The sequence below is a fragment of the Rhinolophus sinicus genome, chromosome 3, assembly GCF_057876585.1.
Source record: "Rhinolophus sinicus isolate RSI-liver-muscle chromosome 3, RSI-T2T, whole genome shotgun sequence".
Classification (NCBI taxonomy): Eukaryota; Metazoa; Chordata; class Mammalia; order Chiroptera; family Rhinolophidae; genus Rhinolophus; species Rhinolophus sinicus.
Genome location: NC_142503.1, coordinates 34,853,817 through 34,881,319, shown reverse-complemented (window position 1 = coordinate 34,881,319; position 27,503 = coordinate 34,853,817). Strand labels below are relative to the sequence as shown.

The following is a 27,503-nucleotide window of genomic DNA, read 5'->3' as shown; positions in this document are numbered from 1 at the left end:
GTACTCACACTTTTCATCAACCGCCGGAATCCTCAGGGTAGCCACTGGAGACTCTCCAAGAGAATTGTAAGAAATCGCAGACACCCAATAGGTCTTGTCTTCCAGATACAGTTCAAGCTGCTGGTTAGTGGTGTTCACTGTCACTGTGAGGTTAGTGTTGTTTTCTGGAAAGTACCATATGTTGTAGCCAAGTGTTTTTTCTAGGACTGGGGCTCCTTGTGCCTTCTAAACACAAAGGAAACAAAATTTATTGCCAAAAACAAAAAAGGAAAGGCACTGAGATGGTGTTAAGTGGTGTGGAGGGGTGTGTGGGTAATGTTAACTATTAGCTGCTAACCTACAAGCAGGCAATTACCCTCCTGGGATGAATTACAGACCCGGTGCTGTGACATTAAACCTTCAAGTGCCAGAAGAGGGGATTTGCTAAATGGTCCCTTGGTATCAACCCTTCTAAGTCTAAGTCCATGAGGCTAAACTAGGAGAATGCCTGAGCCAATGTAAGCAAGCTGCCTCCATTTCCTTTTGGCTGTGTCTTTCTCTTTATCCCACGTGGACAGAAGAATATAAAGTAAAATGTTGAGGCATTCCTTCCGAGCCAATCCCAAGTCTGTTCTAGCCCTGGATCACCCCTAGGCTGGAAGCCTCCAAGGGTTGGAGAGTAACTGTGCTCCCCTTCTGAGAGGGGAGCTGGCTTCTCTGGACCAGGTGCCCTAGGCATCCCAGCTAGGAGAACTAAAACATTCAGGGCTGCTCTATCAGTTCTAAATCTTTGGTGAGAAGCCGAAGATGACTCTAGAGGCTCCAAGCCAAACTCTTCTTTTCAGCCTTGAACTTGAGACCACAAAACAGATGTTTTACATAGGGATCAGAATGCTGAGCATTTTCCAGGAACTATAAGACTTTCCAGTTGTTCACATTCTGTTACTGATAACACACATAGATGGAGCAGAACTACTGAATATAAGGCCAGACAGGACTTTAGAAGTCACTTTGTCCCATTACCCTCCTAGTGTGGGAATTTCCTTTACGGCTCCCATGACATAGAAGGTCAGTCAGAAGAGCCTTTTGTCTCTTAAGACACTCATTCTCTTTTTAAAATAACAGCTTTATCGAGATACAAGTCGCATACTGTAAAATTCATTGTTTTAAAGTATATGGTTCAGTGGCTTTTAGAATACTCACAGTGTTGTGCAATCACCACTATCTAATATTAGTTCATTCTTTTTTAACCAACTCTAATTCTTAGAGAACTCTCCTATTGAGACCAAAGGAAGATCGGTTCCCAGGCGAGGGGAGAAAGGAGGAGGGCACTGCAGTTCATATCCTCTACTTCACAGGTGGTCTACCTGCCCCACTGCAATGTAGCTGGTCACACGTGGATATGCGCCACTGTTTACTTTCTTTCCCCTCAAATATACTGACACCCAAATTGTGCTTTTCCCTGTCTGTTGCCTCTCCAACTGGAGGGTGTCCCATAGTCCTTGGTGGCGGCGGGGGTGGGGGTTGGGAGGGTCGGGGGTGGGATGGGTGGGGCGCGGGTGAAGGGAGAGGAAAAAGTTTGAAGGATACTCCAACACTGAAGTAATTGGGGTTGGAATGTCATTTGGAAAAGCCAAATGGAGAAGGGTGACTTCTCCATTTTCAAAAGGATTTTAAACTTGCCTGGACTTTAGCAAGTAGGAGATGACATGATAAGTATTTTCTGAGAATTTTGGAAACATAGTAAAGAGTTTTGGCATCTCACTGCTTTCCTCCCTTTCTTCCCCTCAACACTCCCATCTTTTCTCTCCTATTTCCTGACTGTTTTTTCCTTCTTTATTTGTCCTTTTCCTTTCCTATCTATTCTCTCTGCCTCCTCCTTTTCTGCCCCTTTCCCTACCTTCTTCTATCATCTCCTCCTTCCTCCTCTTCTTCTCTGCATTACCTACCTGACTTCTCCTTTGTTCCTCACTTCCAGGACTCCACCCTGGAAAGGACCTGGTCTGTCCTTGCACCCCACTATACCAGTACTTAAAAGCATACATGTGCAATATATGTTTGCAGTGACCTGAGGACACATGGGTGAGCTGCCCCCAAGTCAGTACTCTTCTCCACTGTAGGATGTGGGCTACAGAATTTTACATTGCCTTCTAGTGGCGTCCAGCCAGTGATGATTTTCACCAGAAGGTCAAGGTGCCTCCTACACTTGCACTTTGTACCTGTTCTAAATGTTAATGTTTCAGACCAAAGAATGGGGGAGCGGGAGCCATGGTCTCTAATGCACATTCAGGCCATCTATAAGATGACGTGTAAGGGCTTTGTGAGCAGGGAAACCATTGTGAGATTGGGGCATCATAAAGTCTCTTGGGAAGGAAATTCAGGAGGTTAAAGTTCAATAATCACAGTTCTTTGAAGTGTAAGAGACCAAGGGTTTTCAACAAAAAACAAACGAACAAATAACCCAGAGTGAGGTCACCTTCCACAACAGCTTTACTGTCCTTCTTCCATCCACTTTGGCTGGTCTCAGGACTCTCCACAGATCCGGGGTAAGTGGAGCTGTAAGGAACAAGAGTAAGGTACTCAACTCAGACAGAAGGGAGCTGCAATTGGTGATGGTGAAAATTAACTGGGCTACCTTTTTAGAAAACACAGTCAGGAAGAATTTGCGTAAGGGAGCCAGCAGGAGTAAGGTAGGGAACAGCGGGTTGGCAGCTTCACAATGAACAAGGGTGTCTGCATTTTGTGGCTGAAGGATTTTGAATCAACCAAAGGTAAAAAATAAAACTCCTCTTGGATCTGATGACTTAATGTAAGGTTAAAAAAAAAAAAAAAAAGATACACTAGACCCCATCCCCATTGTAATATAATTTATCACTCAATCTGGATTGAAATGTGACATCTCATGTCCTCTAAGATATCCTATCTACATACATTAAAGCTGGAAATGACACAGATAACTGATAAGAAAATATATATTATTTATATCATATCTACTCTGCAAAAGGATGAAACTGCATACTTATAATGTTATAAAATATAAGAAAAAAATTAAAGAAAGAAGCAAAGAGATAATCTTTACTACATTCCTCTCTGAGTTGTAAATTTAATGCTGATCTTCTGGGCAGGAAAAGTGAAAATGAATCATATTGAGTTGCATATTTCTAATGACCTGATAAAAAAGAAACACAGAATTCATGTGAAGAGGCAAATATTTAAATATTTTCTGGCTATGGGCATTGAATTCATAAATGGAATTTATAAGGGGGTCCTCTCAAAAAAAAGACACAGGGTAACATAAAGACCAATGTGTACAATCACAATTGAGCAAAAGTACAGAAATATGGCATGTGTATATTTAAAATGCAAGGGAATTATTTTGAACTCAATTCACGCATTTCTCCAGTGAACAACATAATCTAAGACAACATAGTTCAATTGTTAGCTTCTGATGAAGCTAACATACATACAGGATAAAACTTACAAAAATAAGAGGAATTTGCATTTCACTTGATATGTGGACTATATCTCCTGTATCTCTTGTCTCAAGCAAGTTTTGGCAAGGAGTGGATTACTCACAAGTTATGGTTCAATGATCTGACATACACCTAAAATTTCAAAATGCTAAGCTTTTGATTAATGAATAACCCACACACTTTAGCCATGAGAGGAAAGCAGAGAAAGTTCTAAAGAACTGTCCAGAAGTCTAGTGACCTGCAATTTGGAGAAGTGAGGAAATGTCTCTAACTGAAGCTGCATTGATGCACTCTGAATCTTTTCTTGAGGAAATCACATGGCGGAAGATAATGTAATTAGATCTGCAAAGAATGGGGTCTGCCACTCAGGCCAAGATCTAAACTATTTTAGTACTGACAGATTGTTTTCAGAATCTTTTTAACTTGTGGTGATAGAGTGCCTTAAAGTGAAATTACTGAACTCCAACTAAAGACAACTTCATAATCTAGAAAAATGTGCCAAGAGGCAATTAAGTAAAACCTGTTTTATCATCAATGGAGAGTCACATTTCTAGAATGACTCTTGCAGAAAATAAAGTGTGGGTAACACAGTCTAACTGTTAGGCCCTGGGTCTCCCAATTAGAGCTATTGTAATTCCGTATAAGTAAATTGGAATTGTTTAGACTTTACATATGACTTCATCTGTGTTCCATTGAGATGTTGTCTTACAAGCTCTTCCAGGAGTTTTCTGATTTCCCAAAGGTCTTTTTTTTTTAATCGGAAGAAAGGACAGCCAGTACTCAACTTTGTCAGACAGAGAGTACAGGCTGGTTTCAGCTTGTCTACAAACCAATGAGAAGTAAGCAGAGACAGAGTTCTTCCCAGATGACAGCTTTTATACAAGGTTACAAAGTCACTAGACCCTCAAAGGTAACCCACAGAATTGGAAGGACTCTCACTCCATCTCTTACTTGCAGAGTCTCTCTGTTCCAGTTATGTGGAAGTGGGACTCTGGGATAATAACGTTGAGAGCAAAGGGAAAAAAATCCAAAGGCAAAATGTTCATTACAATCCAGTCCCAAAGGTTCATCTGAAGCATATATAGAGGCAAAAATAAACTGATTATTAAATAATCAGTCCTTCCCGTCACTTCATCAGAAATATGAGTGAAATTCTCCTTAGATTTATCCCATAGGCAGCCATTTAGCTTTGGTAGATGGAGATGACAAATGTATTTAACCAGTTATTTTCTTTTTTCGCTGAGCCACTATTACCTGCAGATACAGTTCAAAGACAGTCTTCCCAATATAGCCTTCCCGCAATGCAGCTCTTAGTAAAACCACTGCCTCACTAGCATGTAAGTCTTCTACAACTATCACAGCCAATTTTCCAGTACCCATGAGTTAATAATGGATCGACAATTTAATCACAGGGGAAAAAGTAATAATTCTGTATTTGTGAAAGAACAAAATTAACATTTTCCAAATCTGCCAAAAAAACCTACGTATTCAAAGGCATCGATTGTTTGGACCAATATAAGAACAATTTGATGCCATGTTATTTCTATTACAGTCTGGAAATCCCCACCATGCCACCAGTCCGACAGCTCAGACACATACTGGTGCCCTTGCTGAAGACCAACAATAAGAATAGCTAGCTTTTAGCAAGTGTCACTGTACTAATCATTGTACCTGAATGATCTCATTTAATCGCTCCAGCCCTACAATTAGGAATACCAATATTATTATCTCCATTTCTGAAGCACAGAGAAGTGAAGCAACTGCACCATAAGTTTTTAAGTAATAAAGCCAGGATTTGAATATGACTATATCTGTGTCATACTTAAATGTGGGTAAATAACCCTAATAATGAACATGTTGAAATCCAAAATAAAATAGACAGTGCTCCATATTAAACTTAGAATAGAAATTTTCAAACAATTAGGAAAGGTTTGAGGTGGTATGTGTTAAATAACTGGAATTTCATTGTAAAATAGGGAAACAAATAGTTTATGAATTAGAAAAGGATAAATTAAGATTTCTTAAGGGTAGAGGGGTGTATTCTCATCAATTTCCTCTGGGATTATGAAAAAATGAAAAACAAAAGTGAAAGTTCTCTAGTGGTGACTTTGATAAATGAGTGTTGATTTGATTTAATTAGAAAAGGGTACAGAGAACACCAGCATCTAGTGTTTTGCTAATTCATCTTAGCCAAGCTAGCTGAAATAATAAGTCAGCTGAAATGGTAAGTCTTGTTTCTGGCAGCAAAATGAGTGGATGAAATTGACATTAGAGGGTGGCCCGACAGTGATGAGCTAACTTAAGACACTGACCCATCATGGCACCAGTAGGTCACTGAGGAGAAGAGTGACAGCTGCAGGGAGAAGAGCTGTGCAAAACAAGATCACAGATAAAATTTAATCTCCCAGATTGCCTTCTGAAAGGTGTAGCAAAGGAAGAGGACAATTTGCTCAACAATACTCGTGTGTTTCATTCTAATATTTTAAAAGGATGGGCTCAGCAAAGACACAGACAACAATAATTAACTACTCTAATAGTTTATGACCATTGAACCCTTTCTTTTCTGTGCAATTTATGTGTTGTTTGATATTTGTAAGCTATTATATTTGTATTCACTAGACACTTTGAGATAATGTCTGTGGAATGTAAATGTGTTCCCAAATATTGTATATAATTTTAATCAAATGTCTACATTAAATCTACAACTTGACTAATTTTGTTTCAACCAAAATTAATTTAAAAATTAATAATTAATAAAAATTTAAAAATAAATAAAAAGTTATTTTTATTTATTTAAAATTTATATAGTGCTTACCACTTGTAGGACTTTGTTCTAAACACTTAAACACATAATGACTTGTAAATTTCTATGACTTTTTCCTGTACGGCCACAGCCTGCCATAGAAGACTGGATGCCTGAATGACATACAGGAATGTTATCTTGGGGTGAGAAGAGCCTTCACTGGCCATCTAGTGCAACTCCCCATGTGCTGCATGAATTTTTATTGTGTAACCACATCCACCAAGGGGTAGTCCAGACTAAGCATGAACATCTCCAGTGGGGGATTCAAAATTCAGAAGGCACCAGATTATTTCCAGACATCTAACCTTATGGGCAAATGGGCCAAACATCTGTTAATACTAACCTGATTTCATGGGAAACTCAACCAGGATCCAGAGGAATAAACTGTTATATGGATGAGGGAGCTCAGAAATTGACCTCGGATATTACCTGAGACCAATGTCAAGCTTAGCTATAAGGATGAATAATAAAGCCCTGAAATGGTAGCCAGGGGTGGGGTCAAGAGAAATTCATTGTCTAAAAACCACATGTCTTACAAACAAATAAGGTTAAAACCTCAGAAAGTTAGAAGGGTCAGCGTTTTTACATTTCTTTTCCATAATTCAGAAAAAAATGTGTAGACATCAGCAAGTATTCATCTAATTAGTCACCTATTCATTCATTGTGTTAGGCTGAAAAATGAACCCCAAAGATCTAAGTCCGAATCCCTGGAACCCTAAATGTTACCTTATCTGGCCAAAGGGAATTTACAGATATGATTAAGTGAGGATCTTGAGATAAGGAGATTATTTTGGATTATCCAGGTGGTCCTTAAATGTTATCACAAAGGTCTTTCTAATAAGGAGGCAGAAAGATTTGACAGAAAATGAGAAGAGATAATGTGATGATGGAAGCAGAGATTAGAGTGATATGTTTTGTAGATGGAAGAAGGGGCCACAAACCAAGAAATATAGGCAGTACTAGAATCTGGAAAAGGCAAAATAACACAAAACAAAAAACAAACCATATTCTCCCCTCAGAGTTTCCAAAGGGAAACAACCCTGTTGACGCCTTGACTTTAGTCCAGTGAAACTCATTTTGGATTTCTGACTTCCAGAACTATCAGAGAAAACAATCTGTGTTGCTTTAAGCCACTAAATTTGTGGTAATTTGTTACAGCAGCCATAGAAAACATACATTCCAGTATCTACTGACCAGCTAATGGAGATCAGGCACTGGGCAAGGCTCTTGATTTATAGAGAATGGCAACACATGATGAGTGACCCTGAGCAATTTATTAACATCTCTAAAACTCAGCTCCCTCAAATCCAAATGGGGGTGAATCTACATATTTTATAGGGCTCTTAGGAGAATTTTAAATAGTAATAGGAAATCTGCCATTTACTGAATGTTTACTATTGGGTTAAACACATTATTTCATTTAATCTTTAAAATAACACTGAAAAGTACTACTATTAACTCAATTTTACAAATTATATTCCATTACGGGAAAGGGAAATAAATAGTTTGGAAACTGACGCTTAAAGATGAAGTATCTTTCCTTAATCTTTAGTCACCCACAGCCAGGCTGGGATTTAAGCCAAGCACACAGATTCGAAGTACTGTTCCTAATTACCATACTTCAATCAAAGTGTGGTCCGTTTCTCTTTCCTTTCCTTGCTGTCATTAAAGGTGAGACCTTTTTGTTTCTCATTAGTTATACCTTTATTTATGTTTTAGTAATAGCTCCAGGGTTTACAATATATACCTTTAATTTATCATAGGCTATCTTTAAATATTATACAGCTTCATATATAGTATAAGACCTTATTCAGAATATTAAAGATGTGATCTTTTGCCTTTGGGGCAAAAAGCTGCTACCATAATTAACACCATCAGAGGATGGCTGGCTTATCCTGTGGGCTCAGGTAGGCGCAGTGAGGGCCCTGAGGAGGGGGAGTGGACAGACACTCCAAGCTCTAGGATTGTGGGATTACACAGATTCCCAGGTACAGAACTTGACAAAACCCACAAAGGCCATGCCCAGGCCCTAAACTGGAGCAGGTAGAAAAGGAATTACAAAGGACCAGCTTGCCTTCTTCCTCAGTTGTTCCCATTTTTTCTTGGCTCCAGCCACTCCAGAACTGTGACTCCTTAGCTGCACATTGCAGAGCTACGACATACTCTGTAGAAGCCTGCAGCCCTGTGAGGTTGTATGTTTGCTCACTATTGGTATCTTCTTTGGTGAAATTGACTTCCATCTAAAAGACAGAGATAACATTGAGCTGGACGGGAGACCACATGTTATGTTCCTATTGCTCTTCCCCAACCCTCTCTTACCTTTTCAGAACTAGTAGCATTATATCTCAAATTTTAAAATACATAATAATCATAAATAAACCTCCGTGCATGCCAGGGGACCATTTGCACCTAAATAGATGTGAGTGACCCCACATAACCACACCCTTCCCCACTTCCTGTTTCTAAGCTTTCGAGGCAGAGATTCCTGCCTCTGGGCTGAATGTGAATGAGCAGAGTCTTGACGTTCTGGAAGATGCAAGGTAGAGTCCTGGGACTCAGGACAACCTGGGCCTCAGTGTAAAATTTGGCAGTGATTCCGACACCTAGAACTAAGGCCTCATGGAACAGTCGGTAACTGACACTTTAGCGACATTCAAGTCAACCTCGTGTCATGGACAAGACCCAGAAAAGTTAAGTGATCATGGGCTGCCTCAGCATTTGTTCCCAGCAGAACTAGGATCAGAACTAAGATCAGAACACAGATTTCCTCACTCCTAGACTCCTTCTCTTTACCCAAACCTTCCGTTTCACGTTATTGGTCTTTGGAGGACCAGTCAAGCTGCTAAAGAGCTCAGCAGCCTGGATGCATAAATTTATTTTGACACCATCTTGGGGTGGGAAAGGGGAAGAGGTAAATAAAGCACTTCTCCTTCCTAGACAGCAGTTTCCTCATTAGTAAAATGTGCGTGTTGCTTTATAGAATCTCTAAAGCCCCTCTGGACCCAACCCTCCAAGAGAAATTTAAAAACTCAGCTATTTCTCTCTGAGCGTGGTCATTGTTCTCACAATATGAACTTTTAGCTGTTGGTTTATATTCAGTTGATTAGTAAAAATAAACTGCACTGATAGTTCATTTTGTGACCGTGCACAATAGTCCCATAGAACCCTGGGAGAGAAGGAAGTCCAGACAGTTCTTATGTGTATATAACAGCTGTGAAGTTAAGTACATAATTATAGGTCCTGGGCCTATAACTGAACAAAGTGAGGATACGTATATGTGGCAACAAGCTGAGCACCCCAGCTCTAGATGGATACTTCTGAACTCCCATCCTAGTGAGATGGAGTTGGAGCAAGGAAGTAGGATCCAAACATGAAAGCAGTTTTGCTGCTGAATCCCAGGGTCCCTGAGCCAACAGCCCCTGGAGATGTTGCAATGGTAGAAAAGGGTTTTTGGAAACATAACTTGGGATAATCCATCATCTCTGGGAAGTTGCCTCCCCAATTTACTTTATCTATGGGGCCCAATGTGCACAAAATTAAGACTTTTAGGAGAAGGCCGATCACATGTAAATCAAAATTAAAATCACATTAATCCATAAAATATGTTCAAGAAAGTCTAATAAAGTTCTATTTTACTTGTGACGCTTTAAAAAATATATAATATTCTTTCTAAAAAATCATTTTAAGTTTTCCTCCTGCTTTGCTAGTGCCCTCACTCAGCACAAGTGTGGCTAGATTGCTAGGTCTCCTCACATTCATGCTCAGAAAGCTCTGCCTCAGGCAGCTCTGCAAGCCTGTTCTCCTCAGCCCTAGCCTCTAATGAAACAAAAGCTGCTCAGTCTTTGACTCAGCGTGCCTCTAAGCCTTCTTTTACTTTGGCTCTTTGTACAGACGAGGTGCCTTGGCTCACACAGAGTCCAGGATCAATTGATCTTCCATTTACAGGCTTAAATCTAAAACTTTCCCAACTCAACACAGACAATGGACTCCAACCAAAACATTAATTAACTTCATCAGGTTTGTTTCTAACAATCTATATTTTGTGCCAAACGCTGGCTCACTCAAAGTGTTTGTATCTTAAGAGATGAGTCAGAAGTTTTGGTGCAAAGCCTAAACTAAACTCTTAAAAGAGTCTTGAGATCCTTTTGTAGAGTGTGCCTATGGTTCCATTTTATCAAGGTGAAATCCATTTAGACTAGGGTCATAGGAAAGTTGTTTGGAGGTTGCTGAAGTGTGGTCAAATGAATGCCTGAACTGGAATCAGAAAACCTGGACTCAGGTCTGCAACTTATAGACCCTGTGATCTTGGAGAAGTGATTTAAGCTCTCTACATTGCGATTTCCTAATCTACAAAAATAAAAATAGTGGTGCCTCACTTATAGGATATTTGCAAGGATTAAATAGTTCGGAGTATAAGAAAGCACGTTGTAACCCACAGAGCATCATACAAATATGAGTCTTGCTATATGGACATATTGGGATTTTAGAATTCGTTTTTATATGGTTCAGTTTAGTTAAACATTTATTGAGTACGTGTGCCAAACAATGGGAAAACAAAGATGAAAACCAAGGTCTCTGTATGTGAGGAACCTATAGCCTAATGCAGGGAGAGACAGCTTTAAATGACTACACTGAGTGTCAAATGTAATGACAGAGGAGGAGTACCTAGCTCAGACTCTCAGAGGGGAATCTGTTAGAACTGAGTTCTGAGAGATGAATATGTTAGCACAGTTTGGGGCAGGAGTACAGTACTACGGCAGATGGTGTTCTAGGCAGAGGCACAGAATAGTGAGGCCACGTGATGCAAGGGAAACTAGCAATTCAGAATTAGTAGAGGAGCCAGGGCAAGATGAAAGATGAGGTTGGAAGGATCAACAGGGGCCAGGTCTTGGAGGTTTAAGGATGTGGATTTTCTTCTATAGATAATGGGAATCATCCATAGAAGGTTGGGTTGATTAAGTTGGGTTTAGAACTGTATAGACTTCGTTGTGTTTGAAAGTTGGATGTAGAGAGATACTGGCTGCACATTCCACTTTCCTTCCCACTTCTTCCAGAGAAGCAGGAAGAAGGATCTCTTATCTCAGGGACTAGAAGGAAGGAAATAAAGATGAGTGCAAATGTAGGTGAGTTTGTCAAAGAGGTGGGTACAGGATGCTGGGATTTGGGGTAGTTTATACTTGCTGTCCTCACTTAGTGTTGTACATGGTTTAGTAATTTTCCAGAATGACATAGATTCTCGTTTATTTTTCTTGTTGAATCTTATTGCAACAACCACAGGACTCAGGGCCCAGACAAATAGAAGAAATCATGGGTTACTAGACAGAAGAAATGCCTCTGGTGAGACTACAACATGTATGAAAGAAGATAAGCCAGGAACTCCCTGCTTAGGCGTTCCCTTCTAACGGAGGGAGTTTCCAGAAACTATAAATCAGTGAGTCTTATGTTACATGTAGTCAGGTTTTAGGAGAATGGTTCCAGAGCTGGCATACAAAGGAAGCTGAGGGGAGAAGTGGGCATCATTATTTCCCTTGTCTTGAACACAAGACAAGAGAAAGTAAACCAATTTTCTGAAAGAGTTCTAGACTAGGAAGGGACTCAGTAAACACAGTGCCTATGGGTTTTAGCAAAGAAAAAAGTCCAGTGGTAGCCACATGGGCAAGATGAAAACAGTAGGCTGTCCAATTGTGGTGGTATTTAGATATATTGCAAGAAGTTCGCGTAAATGACAATACTCAAAGAAGGAGAGACTGATGTGACTGGATGGTCTCTGCTGGTTTACCATAGGGTTCTGATGTCGTCACTATTTTTATTAATGATTAAATTAAGGTACAAAGTAAGTGTATTAAATTTGAAGATATTGAAAGTGAGAAAGTAGAAAGTTAACTGTAAGTTTTGGATGTTAGAATAAAGATTCTAAATAGACTGAAATGATAGATAAGACCAACATGAAGAAATTCAACAGAATTAAATAAAATACCTGCACTTAGGTTAAAAACCAACAAGTTCTAAGATAATGAAGATATGTTTTACTAGCAAATCGTGTGTGTGGGGGGGTGAGTTTTAAAGATTTAACTGATTTAATTGTCTAGGAGCTAAGAGTTAATAAAGTAAGGGTGGTTAAAAATTGGTATAATTTTAGACTGCACTGATAAAAATACAAGATTTTCTTCTGAACTTTGAGGTAAGAAAAGATTTCTTAAGATACAAAAGGCATTAAGTATACAGGAAAAGGTAGATAAAATTTGACAGTATTAAAATTAAGTTCTGTTCGCCCAAAATCACCATAGAGAGTGAAAAGTCAGGCTATATAGTGAGAAATATTTGCAACACACATAACAAATGAAAGACTTATACTATTCTGCCATAAGAAAAGATGAAGTATTGCCATTTTAAATATGGATGGATCTTGAGATTATAATGCTAAGCGAAATAAATTAGACAGAAAAAGTAGAGAACCATATGATTTCACTGACATGTGGTATATAAAACTGAAAACAACAAAAGAACAATACAAACAAATGAAGAAATAAAAACTCATAGACACAGACAAAAGTTTAGTGGTTACCAGAGGGTAAGGGGGGCGGGGTGGTAGATGAGGGTAAACAGGATCAAATATATTGTGATGGAAGGAGAACTGAATCTGGGTGGTGAACACACAATGTGATGTATAGATGATATATTACAGATTTGTACACCTGAAACCTATGTAACTTTACTAACAATTGTCACCCCAATAAATTTTAATTAAAAGTATGACTTATAAGTAGAATACATAAGGAACTCCTACAAGTCAATTTAAAAAAAATCAGATAGACTGTCCAATAGAAAAAAAGAATGTGCAAAAGGCTTAAATCAACTCTTCACAGAAGACTCCAAATAGCCAATAAATACATGAAAAGGTATGCAACCTCATTAAAAGTCAGGTATATGCAAACTAAAGCCATGATTCCACTGTGTTCCTACGATAGAGTACTGCACAGCAATAAAAAGTATAAGCTCCAGCATCATATAACATGAATGAACTCTAAAAGCACAATATTTAAAAAGCCAAACAAAAAAGTCAAAAAGGATGGATTCCATTTATATAATAATATCTCAAACTATATTGTTCAGGGATGCAGGCTTAAATGTTAAAACCATAATAAAAAGCAAAGAAGGAATTACCAAGAAAATCAGGATAACAGTTAGCTCTAAGGGGAGGAAGGGATTGTCATCAGAGTAGGCAGGGCGTTCTAGCATGCTATCTTTGACCTTGGTGGTTTTTACATGAGCACTGACTTAATAATAATTTATTAAATGCAACATTTATATTTTGTTCACTTTTCTAAATGTGTATTATATATAACAATTTCACAAAAGGTTGGAAAACTAAAAAAAGAAACGGTCAAGCCATAGAATCTCTGGCAGCCAACATAGCTAGACACAAATCAGGATGGAATGTAAAAGTAAATTTTTCGCTCTTTAATATGTTCATGTGCTCACAATGCAAGATGACTACAGTAAAACGCTTTTCCAATCTCAAAGACCCAAATGGAAAACTGGGAAAACAAGTACTCACTATTTTTCTATCTTCTATTTTCAATATAAAAAAGAAAAAACCATTCCAGGTCAACAAAAGTTGTCAGTAATTCTCTTCTTTGGGCCCTCTAATAGAAACATTGTAATGGTATAACTTACCCAGCGGGCACTGTTTACTATTCTAAATCGAAGCGTGTAGTTTAAAATGGATGATACAGGTGCCAACGAAGGCCTTTCCCATTTTATTTGAACCATTCGTTTGCTGCCCAAAATTGGTTTCACACTGCGAATATTAGGTGGTTCGATTTTGACTGAAAATAAAAATCACATAGTTCTCATATTTGCAAAAAGATCAGAAAGTACAAATAACATCCACCCCAAATTGAAAAAAAAACACAAAAAAAACTAGAAAGGAAATGATAGTGCATATTTTGTGATCTAATATATGTAGGTGGTATTAGAAAACCAGTGAAAAGGAAATGTTGCTACCACCACCATCCCACTCCCCAAAATGAAACGTCCAATGAGAAGATACATTCCTGTGATAAACAAAAGCTGAGGGAGTTCATAACCACTATAGCTTCTCTACAAGAAATTCTAAGGGAGTCAGTCATTCAGGATGAAATGAAAGCATGCTAGACAATAACTTGAAGCCAGATGGAGATATAAAGATCTCCATTAAAGGTAAATATATAGGCAAATATAAAAATCAATATTATAGAATTTTGGTTTGTAACTCCTCTTTTTATTTCCTACAGAATTTAAAAGACTAATATTAAAAAGAATTATAAATCTCTGCTGGTGGGAATACAATTATGAAGATGTAATCTACGACATCAATAACAAAGTGGAGGCAGGGCTGCCTGTGTCAGGGCTGTATAGGAATAGAGTTTCTGTATGCAATTAAAGTTAAGTTGGTAGAAATTCAAATTAGCTTGTTATAACTTTAGGGTCTTATATGTAAGACTGTAAATTTGCCTTCAGATTTGTTCTTGTTCAAAATTGCTTTAGCTTTTCGGACCGGGTCTTTTGTGGTTCCATATGAATTTGGAATTTCTGTGGAAAATGTCATTGGCATTTTTATAGGTATTGCATTTAATCTGTAGATTGCTTTGCATTGTATGGACATTTTAACAATATTAATCCTTCTGTAAGGATCACAGGGTATATTTCTGTCTATCTATGTCTTCTTCAATTTCCTTCATTGATGTTTTGTAGTTTTCAGTGTACAGGTTTTTCACCACCTTGGTTAAATTTACTCCTAAGTATTTTATTCTTTTGATATTATTGTAATTTGGATTGTTTTCTTAATTTGTTTTTTGAATATATCTTAGTACTTAGCAACACTTTACCAGGCCTTAGATTAGAAAAACAAAATTTCTTCAGAGATTAATTTTATAAATCTGTGTTTTACTAATTTAGACCAAAATTTCTCCTCACTCTCAGTGACAGAATACAGAATATTTATATATCTACTACTTCTGGTTGAAACAAGGATAGGAAGTTTTGGAGCTTTTTGTTTTTTTCTTGCTTTTTTGGTTTTGTTTTGTTATCTTGTGACAATTTATTTTTTAACATTTTAATTGTTAAAGTATACACGTTCATTTTAAGAAAGCAAAGACAATAAAGGTTTACAAAGAAAAAGTGAATAATCTTGTTCCTTTCAGGTCCATCATCATGAAATAAAGTCAGTGTTCATAGTGTGACACAAGCTTTCCACAGGCAGTTCTAAAAAAAGAGTTTTAAGAAACCCAAATAAACACACTTCACAAAAAGAAAATCTCAAGCCCAGTTATTTACACTGATGATGTCTACCAAAGGTTTAAAGAAGTAAGAGTAATCTTTCAAATATTGTTCCAAAAAATAGAAGACCAGGAAACAGTTCCCAACTCATTCTATAAAGCCAATATTACCCTGGTACCAAAAACAGACAAAGATATCACAAGAAAACAGCAGACAAATATCCTTTATGAATACAAAAGTAAAAGCCCTCAACAAAAAACTAGCAATCCAAATTTATCAACATATAAAAAGGATTATACACCACAACCAGGTGAAATTTATCCCAAGAAACAGGATTTGTTTGCCATAAAAATCAGTCAATGTAGTCCACATCATTTTAATAGAATAAAGGACAAAAACTCATTGTTATCTCAATAAAAACAGAATAGATATTTGACAAAATCCAACACCTATTCATGATAAAAACATCCAATAAACTATGATTAGAAGAGAATTTCCTCAACCTTATAAGATGCATCTATAAAAACCCTCACCTAACATCATACTTAATGGTGAAAGTCTACATTCTTTCCCCCTAAGATCAAGAACAAGAAAAAGATGCCTGCTCTCACCACTTCTGTTTAGCATTATATAGCAGGTTCTTAATAGGGCAACCAGACAAGAAAGATAAATAAAAAGTGCCCAGATTGGATGAAAGGAAAGAAGTAAAACTATATTTTCAGATGACATGATCTTGGATAAATTTTTTTTTTTAATTTAAAAAAATCTTAGGAATCCACACACACAAAAAAAACCTATTAGATCCAACATACAAGTTCAACAAGGTTGCAGGTTCCAAGATCAATACACAAAAATCAATTGTATTTGTATATTCTGATAATGAACAATCTGAATATGAAATTAAGAAAGCAATTCCATTTATAAGAGTATAAAAAGTAATAAAATACTTGAGAATAAATTTAACCAAAGAAGTACAAGATCTGTACACTGAAAACTACAAAGTATTATTGAAAGAAATTTAAAAAGGCCTAAACAAGTGGAGAGATATCCCATGTTCATGGATTGCAAGATTTTATATTATTGATAGCACTATCCCTATCAGCATCCCAGTGGGCTTTTCTGCAGTAATTGACAAGCTGACCCTAAAATTCATATGGAAATGCAAGGGACCCAACAGTCAAAATAATCTTGAAAAAGAACAAAATTGGATGACTTACTTTCTCAATTTCAAAACTTATTATAAAGCTACAGTAATCAAGATAGTGTGATAATGGCGTAAAGATAGAAATATATATCAATAGAACAGAACTGAGAGCCCACAGGAATAAAAATCTTATATTTATGGGGAACTGATTTTGACAAGAGTGCCAAGACAATTCAACTGGGAAAAGAATCATCTTTTCAATAAATGGTACTGCGACAACTGGATAGTCCCATACAAAAAATTGAAGTTTGACTTCTACCTTACACCATACACAAAACTTAACTCAGAAAGGATCAAAGAACCAAATGTAAGAGCTTAATCAATAAAACTCTTAGAAGAAAACATAGCAGTAAATCTTTATGACCTTTCTGAGATCTGACACAAAACACATATAATAAAGGAAAAAAGAGATAAATCGAACTTCACTAAAAATTAAATTTAAAAAAATTGTTTTGTTTCTGTTTCAAAGGAGCCCATCAAGAAATTAAAAAGACAACCCACAGAAAGGGAGAAAATATTTGTAAGTCATATATCTGATAAGGAACTTTTACCCAGAATACATAAAGAACTCTTACTATTCAACAATAAAAAAAAAAACACAATTTAAAAATGGGCAAAGGATTTGGATAAACATGTCTTCACAGAAGATACACAAATGGCCAATTAGCACATGAAAAGATGCTCAACATTATTAGTAACTGGGTAAATGCAAATCAGAATCACAATGAGCTACCTCTTCACACCAACTAGGAAGGCTATAGTCATAAAAGTAGACAATAACTAGTGTTGGCAAGGATATAGAGAAGTTGGAACGTTTCTAAATTGTCTTGGTAAAGTTTGACAGTTCTTCAAAAAGCTAGAATTATCATATGACCAAGCAATTTCACTAGGTATGTATCTAAGAAAATTGAAACATATGTCCACACAGAAACCTGTACACAGATATTCAGAACAGCAGTATTTATAATAACCAAAAAGTAGAAACAACCCAAATTTTCATCAACTGATGTATGGATAAACAAAATGTGTTATATCCCTACAGTGAAATATTATTCAGCTATACAAAGGAATAAAGTACTGACAAGTACTACAATATGGATGAATCTTGAAAATATTATGCTAAGTGAAAGAAACCAAATACAAAGGTCACACATTGTATTGTCACATTTATATAAAGTGTCAAAAACAGGTAAATCCATAAAGACAGAAAATAGATTTGTGGCTGCCAGAGGATGGGGAAAAGAGAAAATAAAGGATTGGGGACTGACTGTAAATGGGTATAAATTTCCTTTTGTTGGTGATGGAAATGTTCTGGAATTAGATACTGGTGATGTTTGCACAACTTTGTAAATATGATAGAAGACTGAATTGTCATTTGTAAAAGGTGAAATTTATGGCATGCGAATTATATCTCACTGAAGCTGGTATTAAAAAATTATATGTGAAAATGAGTTTTTGAAAAATATTAAAAAGATAAGAATTAGTGAGACATTTTTTTAAATAATAGTTTTACTCTTTTCTCCTACATGAGCAATGATGTTCTGAGGAGGAAAAGCTCTGCTTCTTTGAGTACAATTTATGGCACAAACCGCAAGAGGAAATCAGGGACCAGCAAAATGTCTCTTCCCATTCTATTTTTATATTTGGTCAACTCCTTTCTTCTTTCTTCCCTCCCTCCTTTCCCTCCCTCCCTCCCTTCTTCTCTCTCTCCCTCCTTTCCTTCTTCAATAAGAGGACAAATTTTATTTTTATCCGTAACATTCACATACTATACACATACTTGAGTTTTGAGTCTACTTTTGAGTTTACAGGTATCACTTTAAAAATACCTGTATTTTAAAAGAAGTATTTTTTAAAAGGGTGGGATTATCTTTTAATGAAAGAGTACATAAGAATATAAAATAACACTTACTTATATCATCTAAGCGCCAATGTGTTATATCAGATTCAATTATACCATCTGCATTTTGAGCTTCCACTTGAATGGTATAATTATCTATATTTGTTATATGAAGAAGAAAAGAGCACGAAGCATGATTTTCACTTGTAGAATTACAAGTATCGTTTCTTTTTCCATAAATGCTTTGAAAGAAAAAATGATTCAACATCAGTTTAGCACAGCAGTTTGAAAACATAGCTATACTCAATGTATTAAGCATGTATTTGTTTGTTTCAATCTGGGTTTCTCTTAGAACCGTATAGTCCAGAATTTGGTACTCTTCTCTCTAAAATCCTCCCTCACCTCCACGAACAGATAAAAGTTGACTGTGTCCTGCCTGCTTGAGATGCTATGAACCATGGAGACCGCCTTGGAACCCTATAAGTCCATCAAAAGCTACACTTGTAATGCACTTCCTATTGGTAACAAATAATGAACATGCCCCTGAAAATCCCAGATTCTAGCCTTGACAACTTATCTTTAAAAGAAAAAATATCAAAGAGGATTTATTAAATAAATTACGGTAGATACATAAATAGAATTTAAAATGACAGTTTTTTAATACATCTATATTTATTGATATGGAAAGATGCCTATACTCTACTATGGGTGAAAAAGAGCAGGATGCATATTATATACAGAATAATCACATTTATATAAACATATATTTATGTAACTATTCTTAGAGGTGTCTGGAAAGATCTTTATCAAAATGCTGAAGTTGTTACCATTAGTGGTGGGATTTGGGGTGATTTTTTATAGTCTTTATATTTTTCAGATTGAATTTTTTACCATTGGTGTATATTGTTTTCAGAAAACTCATTAAACATCTTTTTTTCCCCTATCGAGCTGTAACTTAATGAAAACAAGTACACATATTGGTAGGAATCAGAAGGGTGGGTAAGCTATAGTCCCCATGGCTCTGGGGATTATGCGGGAGATGGACTAGGCAGAGAATAGAAAAGGAGGCCCATGTTACAAGTTGTCAGAGTTTGCTGGGGTGGGGACAAGGAAACAGAGCTTGGACATATAGAATCATGGCATTTTGAAAGTAAAAAGGACCTCCAGGGTCTTCTGTGGTTACTAGAAAATACAAAAATGGCTTCCAGCGCAATGTTGTGTCATGGTTACAAGCACAAACTCTGGATGCAAACTAGGATTAAATCCTGAATTTGCCCCTATTAACCCTGTGCCTTGGACAAAAATCCTAACCTACCTGTGCCTCAGCTTTTTCATCTCTAAAATGAGAATAGTAATATAACATTAGCATAGGGTTGTTGTGAGGATGAAATGAGCTAACACACATAAAGTACTTTTAAAATGTCAGGGACATAGTCTAAATGTGAGGTGTTATTTATACTACAACTATAGTTGAATTTTTTCGCATTTATTCATACTGTAATCTTTGAGAATACTCTCTCTTTCCTTTTCTACATCTTTACAGTCTCAGCTCAAAAACCACTACCTCCATGAAGGTATCCCAAGTCCTCTTTTTCTTTCCCAAGGAAACATCAATCTCTATTGTTTCTGGGCATCAGGAGGTATTTTGTTCATACAACTGATTTACTGTCATCTGCTCTCAGAATTGAATGTCCACAAGGAAATTCTTCCATTCTGCTTGAAAGAGATATTCTTGGTGATAATCTCACAAAAAAACAAGCCAGTGGGGGAATCCAGCAGAGCCTAGAGCAGAAGAAAGGGGAAAAGCACACAATATTCTTTGCAGCACTGATGTATCAATGAGTATGAAAGAAAGGTGATTTAAAACAGGGGTGAACACATTTTTTCTGAAAGGCTCAGATAGTGAAAATTTTAGGCTTAGAGGGAGCTGGGTTATCTCGAAGAGAGCCAGGAAGAGTGCAGGGATGATTCTTTAAAACAGAAAAATAGGAGTAAACCTATTGAGGTTTCCAGATTTTCATTTTACTGACACTTCCTGTTTAGTACATTGGGCCTAAAACTAACAAGCATGGGAGAAGATAAGTCATATGGACCATGGATTATTGGGCCTTTGCCATTCTTATTTTCAAAAGCAGAAGTCAGTAAACTATAGCCTGCAGGTCAAATACAGCCCACCCTTTGTTCTTGTATGGCCCATAGGCTAAAAACAGGTTTTACCCTAAGCGGAGGTCGCTGGTTCGATTCCCACATGGGTCAGTGAGCTGTGCCCTTTACAGCTAAGATTTTAAACAATGGCTCTCCCTGGAGCTGGGCTGCCATGAGCAGCCGGGGGTGGGCGTGGGCCGCTGTGGGCTGCTGTGAGCGGGCTGACTGGAGACGGACTGCATCAGTCAGGAGGAGCGCGCGGCTCATAATACCAGCATGAGCCAGGGAGCTGTGTCCTACACAATGGCTTGAACTGGAGTGGGGTGGGGCGGGGAGGAGCGGAAGAAGGGAAAAAAATATATATAAAAGGAATACTTTATGGCATGTGAAAATTATATGAAATTCAAATTTCAGTGTCTATAAATAAGGTATTATTGGAAAACAGTTCCACTGGTTTACATATTGTCTATGGCAGCTTTCCTGCTACAGCAGTAGTCTGACAGAAACCCAGCTCCATCTAAGCCTAAAATTTTCACTATCTGAGCCTTTCAGAAAAATGTGCTCACCCCTGTTTTAAATCACCTCTCTGTCATACTCATTGATATATCAGTGCTGCAAAGAATATTGTGTGCTTTTTCCCTTTCTTCTGCTCTAAAACATGACGTGGACTTCTATTACAACACCAGTTATCAATTTCAAGGAGTAAAAAGAAAAAAAAAAAGAGCATACAATGAGATCTTGTATTCAAAAACAAAAACAACTTACATCGACAGACTCTCTTTTTGAAATGGAAAAGACTTAAAGATACCTTTCAGTAGTTCCCAGCATGGGCCTCCTTATTCCTAGGGGTTTCATGAACTATTTTCAAAATTTCAAAAAAATCCCTGTACATACTCACTAAAACATCTAGACTTTGGCAGAATTATAACAAAAATGCTACAATTTCATTCTAATAGAAATAGAATAAGAAGGGATGCTTCAGGTAGTGAAAAACTTGGCACTCATTGCCCTGGTGGAATACTGTTTGACAGGGGTCACACAAGAAGTTCAGGGCAAACTAAGGTAAATCTGCCTGCTAGCTCTGGGTTTATACCCTACTTACTATATCTGGATCCATGAAGAATGAACAGTTTTATAACACATTCCAGAGAGAGGAAGAATGTCATTAAATATAGTAAATAAACAGATGTTTCCACTGTGCTTATAACCAGTGGCTACTATCAGTCAATCCAGCAACTCGAGGAGGAAGCTATCATGCAGCTAGACCTCCCCTCCCTCGGCAGTGGGAGATCCTGTCAGCATGGCTGCAAGTACCCAAGATGTCACCCTAGCCACTGGATACACATAGTGGTCACCCAGAAGCTGTAACAGAAAATATTTTACTTCATTAGCAACTTGAATCACGAGTGAACCAGGAGCCTCTGCCTCCTCCCCTTACTCTCTCACTGACAGCACACAAGCTCCCGTACTTACAAAGTTCTCTTGACTTTGTACCGTGTATAACTGGCTTCTTTCTCTGGACTCCAGGTACAAGTAAAATTTTTCATATAATACAAGATGCAAGAAATGTTCTCAGGCTTAGCTGGCGGAACTAAAAAAAACAAACAAACATAATAACTTCAGTACCTGATAAATATTGCCAGCATCGAACATTTTGATGAAAACAGGTTATCAAATACTGGGTTTACTGGTTAGTTGCTAAGTATAACAGGTTCTAATCAGGTCTGTGGAAAGAAGCTAACTCCATGTCTTCAATTATTCCCTTTGAAGAGCTAGAGATCTAGTTTTTAAAAAATACTTTTTACATTCTTACTCAAAAGCAATGTTTGAGAAGCAAAAATTATATTAAAACACCAGGTAAAGTAAAGCATCAAATAATTGAACCACTCTGGCTCTGGCTAACTGGGCAATGGATGATGTGGGGAGAAGAGAAAAATACAAACTGTTGAACTATACCACACTTCAACCTTATGCAGAGCTAATTTTTTCCCCAGTAGCGTGTATAATAGAGAACATTTATGAAATATCTTCAGCTGTATTTTTATATCTTATAAATCTTGTTTCTTGTAGTTCTCCACCCAATAACATCTATCCCTTCACAGGGAGAGCAGGTACGAACATCTGAAACAGGGATCTAGACCCCAAAGGGTCCAGAAATAGAATTTAGGAATGCATGAACTTAAATGGGAAAATATTTTCATCTTTATGTTTCACTAGCCTACTATTAAAACCTATAATTTCCTTCTGTAATGAATGTGGTCCACAACCTACAATAGTATCATTGCTTATAACTTTGTCAGCATTGTTTGTCAGTCATTTTCATATTATATTTCAGTTGTTGCAAATACCTTGAAATATCAAATACTATTGTCACTATTACTAAATTAATATAATTATTAGGCCTTCTTATTTATTATATTAATAAAGCACATATATTACTATGTCACAAATTTGTTTCTGTAGTATTTTGATAACATCATTTCAATATATTTGAGTTCCTTTGTAATCCTGTGTATCTTACTTATGTATTTACAAATATTATTTTCAGAAGCAGTCCATAGGCTTCACCAGAAGAGCAAGAGGCTTAGCGTGCATGTGCACACGTGCGTGTACACCCACACACCCACACATACACTCACACACACACTCACACACCCCCACACACTCACACCTACACACACACACACACTCACACCTACACACACACACACCCCACACACACACACACAGTTAAGAACTAAGGGCAATTTGAAACTAAGGGCAATGTTCAACTCTGAGGCTCAAATTAGCTTGCTTTTGAGCTTTTGGTAAGACCAGTCTTAAGAAGCAAGCATTTTTGAGAGAGGAAGGCAACTTAAGCTATCTTTACATATCCAAATAAAGCTCTAGTGTTTCTAGGAAGGATGTCCTTACCAGACAAGAAATAGGAAAAAGCCCATCGCTTCTAGCAAGTGAAATATTGGGAGGGAGGAACGGGTATGAAAGTAAGGTAAAGCAAAGAGCTCAGATGGCAGTGTTCTTGGTGGAGCAGTAGAGACACACAGATGGGTCTGATGAAGCAAGTTCACCTGGACTAGTGGCCTATTTCACCGGGCACAGCCTGGGAAAGATTATAAGCCTATAGTCTGGAATAAGCCTCATGTTTCACTCAGCACCAACTCCAGCATGGCAGGAAAGTCCTAACTCTGTACTGGCAGAGGGTGGGGTGGGGCAGCTTTTCAGGCGGTAAGCTCCATACAGGTGAGTGCAGCATGCAGGGACCAAGAATTCTCCTGTGTCTCAGGTTGGGGGTGGGACAGGGAGGTGGTTGTAGATACGCAAGGCTGGTCCAGGCCTGGGATTCAGATGAAGAGGCTTCTGTGCACAGGCAGACTTTAGGCCCACAGGCAAACACTGGGGCATGAACTTCAGGAGTAGGTTCCACTATGATATGTCAAAGCGCAGGCAAAGCCAGCTGTCCCGCAGTAGATAGCAGAGGAGGGATCAGACCACAGCAGACAGTCCAGGGCAGAGCAGAGGGCAACACAGGACTTGCTCACATGGATTCACGAGCCCTTAGCTAAGACTCTGAAGGCACATAAACCCTGCTTTATACCTAGACACCATCTCAAAGAAGAGCAGGGGGAAAGGCAGGAACTCTGGAACAGTGGGCATTCACCCCACAGAGGCTGAATTCGCTGAAAGACACTGTAAACCAGGAGAACTGAGATGCTGCTAACAAATGTAAGCGCTACTTACCCCCTCCCTTTCCTCAACCCTACCTGGCTTTCTAGGGGAGAGGGGACTTTTGAAATTTATTAGCTTGATCCCAGAAAATAAGGATGTTATATTTTCTGTGCACATCTGACTAATACTGCATATATTTGAACTCTGTCAGAGGTATTACCTTCTAACAGGAAGAAAGTAGCAGTAAAGGGTTCCAGAATGAGCGGCATTCATTGTTTTGTTCGGGTTTAAGATTTTTGGATTTGTAAATACATTCATATATTCGGTCTATGAAATGAGCCTTGTCCACATGGGGTAAAGGAACCCCTGGGAACAACAAACGAAAGTCAAGGAGAGCTTGATGCCTCCATGTTGTGCCGACATTTCCAGCTCTGTCCTGAGAAGCTACTTTCTCTGAGTCCTACATGTGAACCTGATTCCCACAGCACAAATTAGTCAGCAGTTGAGTCAAAGATTTCCTGTCTTTTCTACTTGCATGCTGAAAACCACGACAAAGCTGGTGATCTCCAAGCCCAAAGACTTAAAAAAACAAAATTAAGTGGAACTGAAGTAAATAACAGCAAATTACATGAAAATTAGAAACTGGACCGATAACACATTCCTCAAAGAGCCACACAGCTTGAAACTCTCCCTGGGGATTCCCTGGATCAGCAAACAGAATATTAACAGATTCCACACTTCACAACTGCCAGTGGGAATGTGCACAACCCTGCAAGGCTGTGAAACAAGAGTCAGCCAACAACGTTCCCGGAGGAATGACTTTCACATTGACCAACTCATCCCTGTTTCCATGGCTCAGAGATGATGGCAATGCATGTGCGTGTGTGTGGGCGTGCACATGTGGATCTGTTTTTAGTCCTTCCACCACATTTTTAAATAAATACGCATCAAATGTTAGCTTGCCCCCCAATCTCCTCTTCACTAATACCCATTACACTAACTCTTAGCAGGATTTCAAATTGATACTTGCTGGAGAACCAAAAACACAAGAGGCCTTTCCCGGTCGCCCCAGAATATTCTTTGGTCTTGCACTATTCTCATTATGGTCTCCTACTGTCATATTTTATTTTATTTCCTTTTCATTCTTACTCTGCCTTGCACTGGCTGAATCCAAAGCCAGCTACCAAAAACCAACGTAGGTATAGATCCTCTTGAACTCAAATATACCCCTATCAAACCTCAGTGCCTTTACTTTCCTGTTCTTGAATACCTCTCCTTCGCTCCTTTAGAAGCTTTGATTAATATACAAAAAGCTATCAGTCAGAAAGGGAGTCAAACATCTGGTTCCCCGAACCATAAGGGTCACCAGGCATCAGGAGAAGAAAAAGTGACTCTAAAGATGATTTTCCACTCCACCAGAGCTTTCTTATGGAGCTGCATGTGTCTTTCCCTTACTGCTTGACATATGACAAGAGAGCAATATTCTTACAGAGGCCACTTGATATTGGCATAGGAGACGAAAAAAGTCCCATTCCTTCTACCTTCCTAGATTCTCCTGCAGGGGCCTTATATAATTAGATAAAAGACAGATTACCAGGAGAAAAACAGTGTGTTAATACCTGCAGTGTACATCACACAGGGCAAATCTCAGTGAGAAGTAACTCTAACAGATGGTTAGATCATAGGCTTATATAGCATCTTTCAATACATACAATAAATTTGTAGAGAAGTGACAAGACAGGAAAAGTAGCTTAGGCTGTTGAAGGTGGCAAACTATGGGAAGGTAAATATATGTGGACAACTAATGGAGTAAGGTTTGTGTGTGCAGTTCCATCTTGGCACCAATTTTCCATTAAACTTTCTCGGGAGAGATTTACGGCAGTCCTCACCTTTCAGAAGTTTCTGCTTTTAGTAAAATAAAGGAAGCTCCAGGAAGACTTGATTTCTGCATCTATTGATTCTCATTTGCCTCCAGATCAAAATAATCTTTTTGTCAACGTGGCAAACTCTGATCCCCTACCTTGGTATTGCAGAAGAGCTTTGTGACAGATAAAATGAACGCTCAGCAATATTTCTGGTGTTCATCAATATCTCCCCTTCCTGGACATCTGGGAAGATGTTTACTTCCTTGCCCCCTTGACATTAGGCATGACCATGTGTCTTGCTCTGGCCATTGACGTGAGAGGAGAATTTAAGTGCTGGTTCATGATCGTCCTTTCTCTCCTCCCTCTGCCACTGCATACCCTAAAAATCCATGTTGAGACGGTGGTGTCTTAGGATGGCAGAGCCTCTATCAGCCTGGGTTCCTGCTTCCCTGCGATGGACATGCAGAGTTTATTGTTTTAAATACTAAGATGTGGGGCATGTTTATTTTTGCAAGATACACAACTTTCCTAACTAATATAAGAAATAGATAGCCTGCTCTGAAAATCCTGCATAGTAAGACTTGGGGGAAGAATTCATTTCAACAATAGTTTCCCCTCTTCTTCTCATGTGTCCTCATGATATTCTAATTCTGCATATGTATCTCAGATCATTTTATATTTGTTTTTATCGCAAATTAGGGAGTTGGGGGAAGTGAAATAAAAAGGAAGCAAATCAACAAATTAGGCTTCTCTTTTACTTTCTTGCCTTATAATTACCATTTCCAGCCTGTTATCTGGTATTCTCCCACACCTCTGAACTGCCTTTACTTTATGCAACAGAACTGCCATGGCTGGCAGAGCTTATACATCTATTGCCCTGCTTTCTACTTGTGGGCAACCGATGTGCCTATTGTAAGTCTCATTAGATTTCTCTGTAATTAGAATGTGAACTCTATATCAAAAGACTATCACAAACATGTGTAAAACTGTGATAGAGCAAAAAAGGGCACTTTACCTGTGTTATTTTTTTTACAGAAACCCAGGAGTACTAGCAAGTACTCCTCAAGACTGTCAAGATCATGAGAAACAAAGAAAAACTAAGAAACTATCACAGACCATTAGAGACTAGAGAAATGTGACAATTCAATGCAATATAGTACTCTGAACAGAAAGAGTACATTAATGGAAAAACGAGTGAAATCCAAATAAAATATGGAATTTAGTCAATCAATATCAGTTTCCTAGTTTTGGCAAATGTACCATCATA

General features: G+C 37.9%; 1 protein-coding gene across 1 annotated transcript in view; it reads right to left on the bottom strand.

Moving 5' to 3' along the window:
- Positions 1-27,503, bottom strand: part of IL31RA (interleukin 31 receptor A) — a 60,642-nt gene that overhangs the window by 14,499 nt on the left and 18,640 nt on the right. Inside the window, exons 4-9 of the mRNA XM_074328940.2 lie at positions 22,179-22,296; positions 18,633-18,802; positions 13,933-14,084; positions 8,330-8,495; positions 2,456-2,535; positions 9-225 (exon numbers count right to left, since the gene is read on the bottom strand). Coding sequence (XP_074185041.2) covers positions 9-225; positions 2,456-2,535; positions 8,330-8,495; positions 13,933-14,084; positions 18,633-18,802; positions 22,179-22,296 — 903 coding nt within the window. The remainder of the gene's footprint in view (positions 1-8; positions 226-2,455; positions 2,536-8,329; positions 8,496-13,932; positions 14,085-18,632; positions 18,803-22,178; positions 22,297-27,503) is intronic.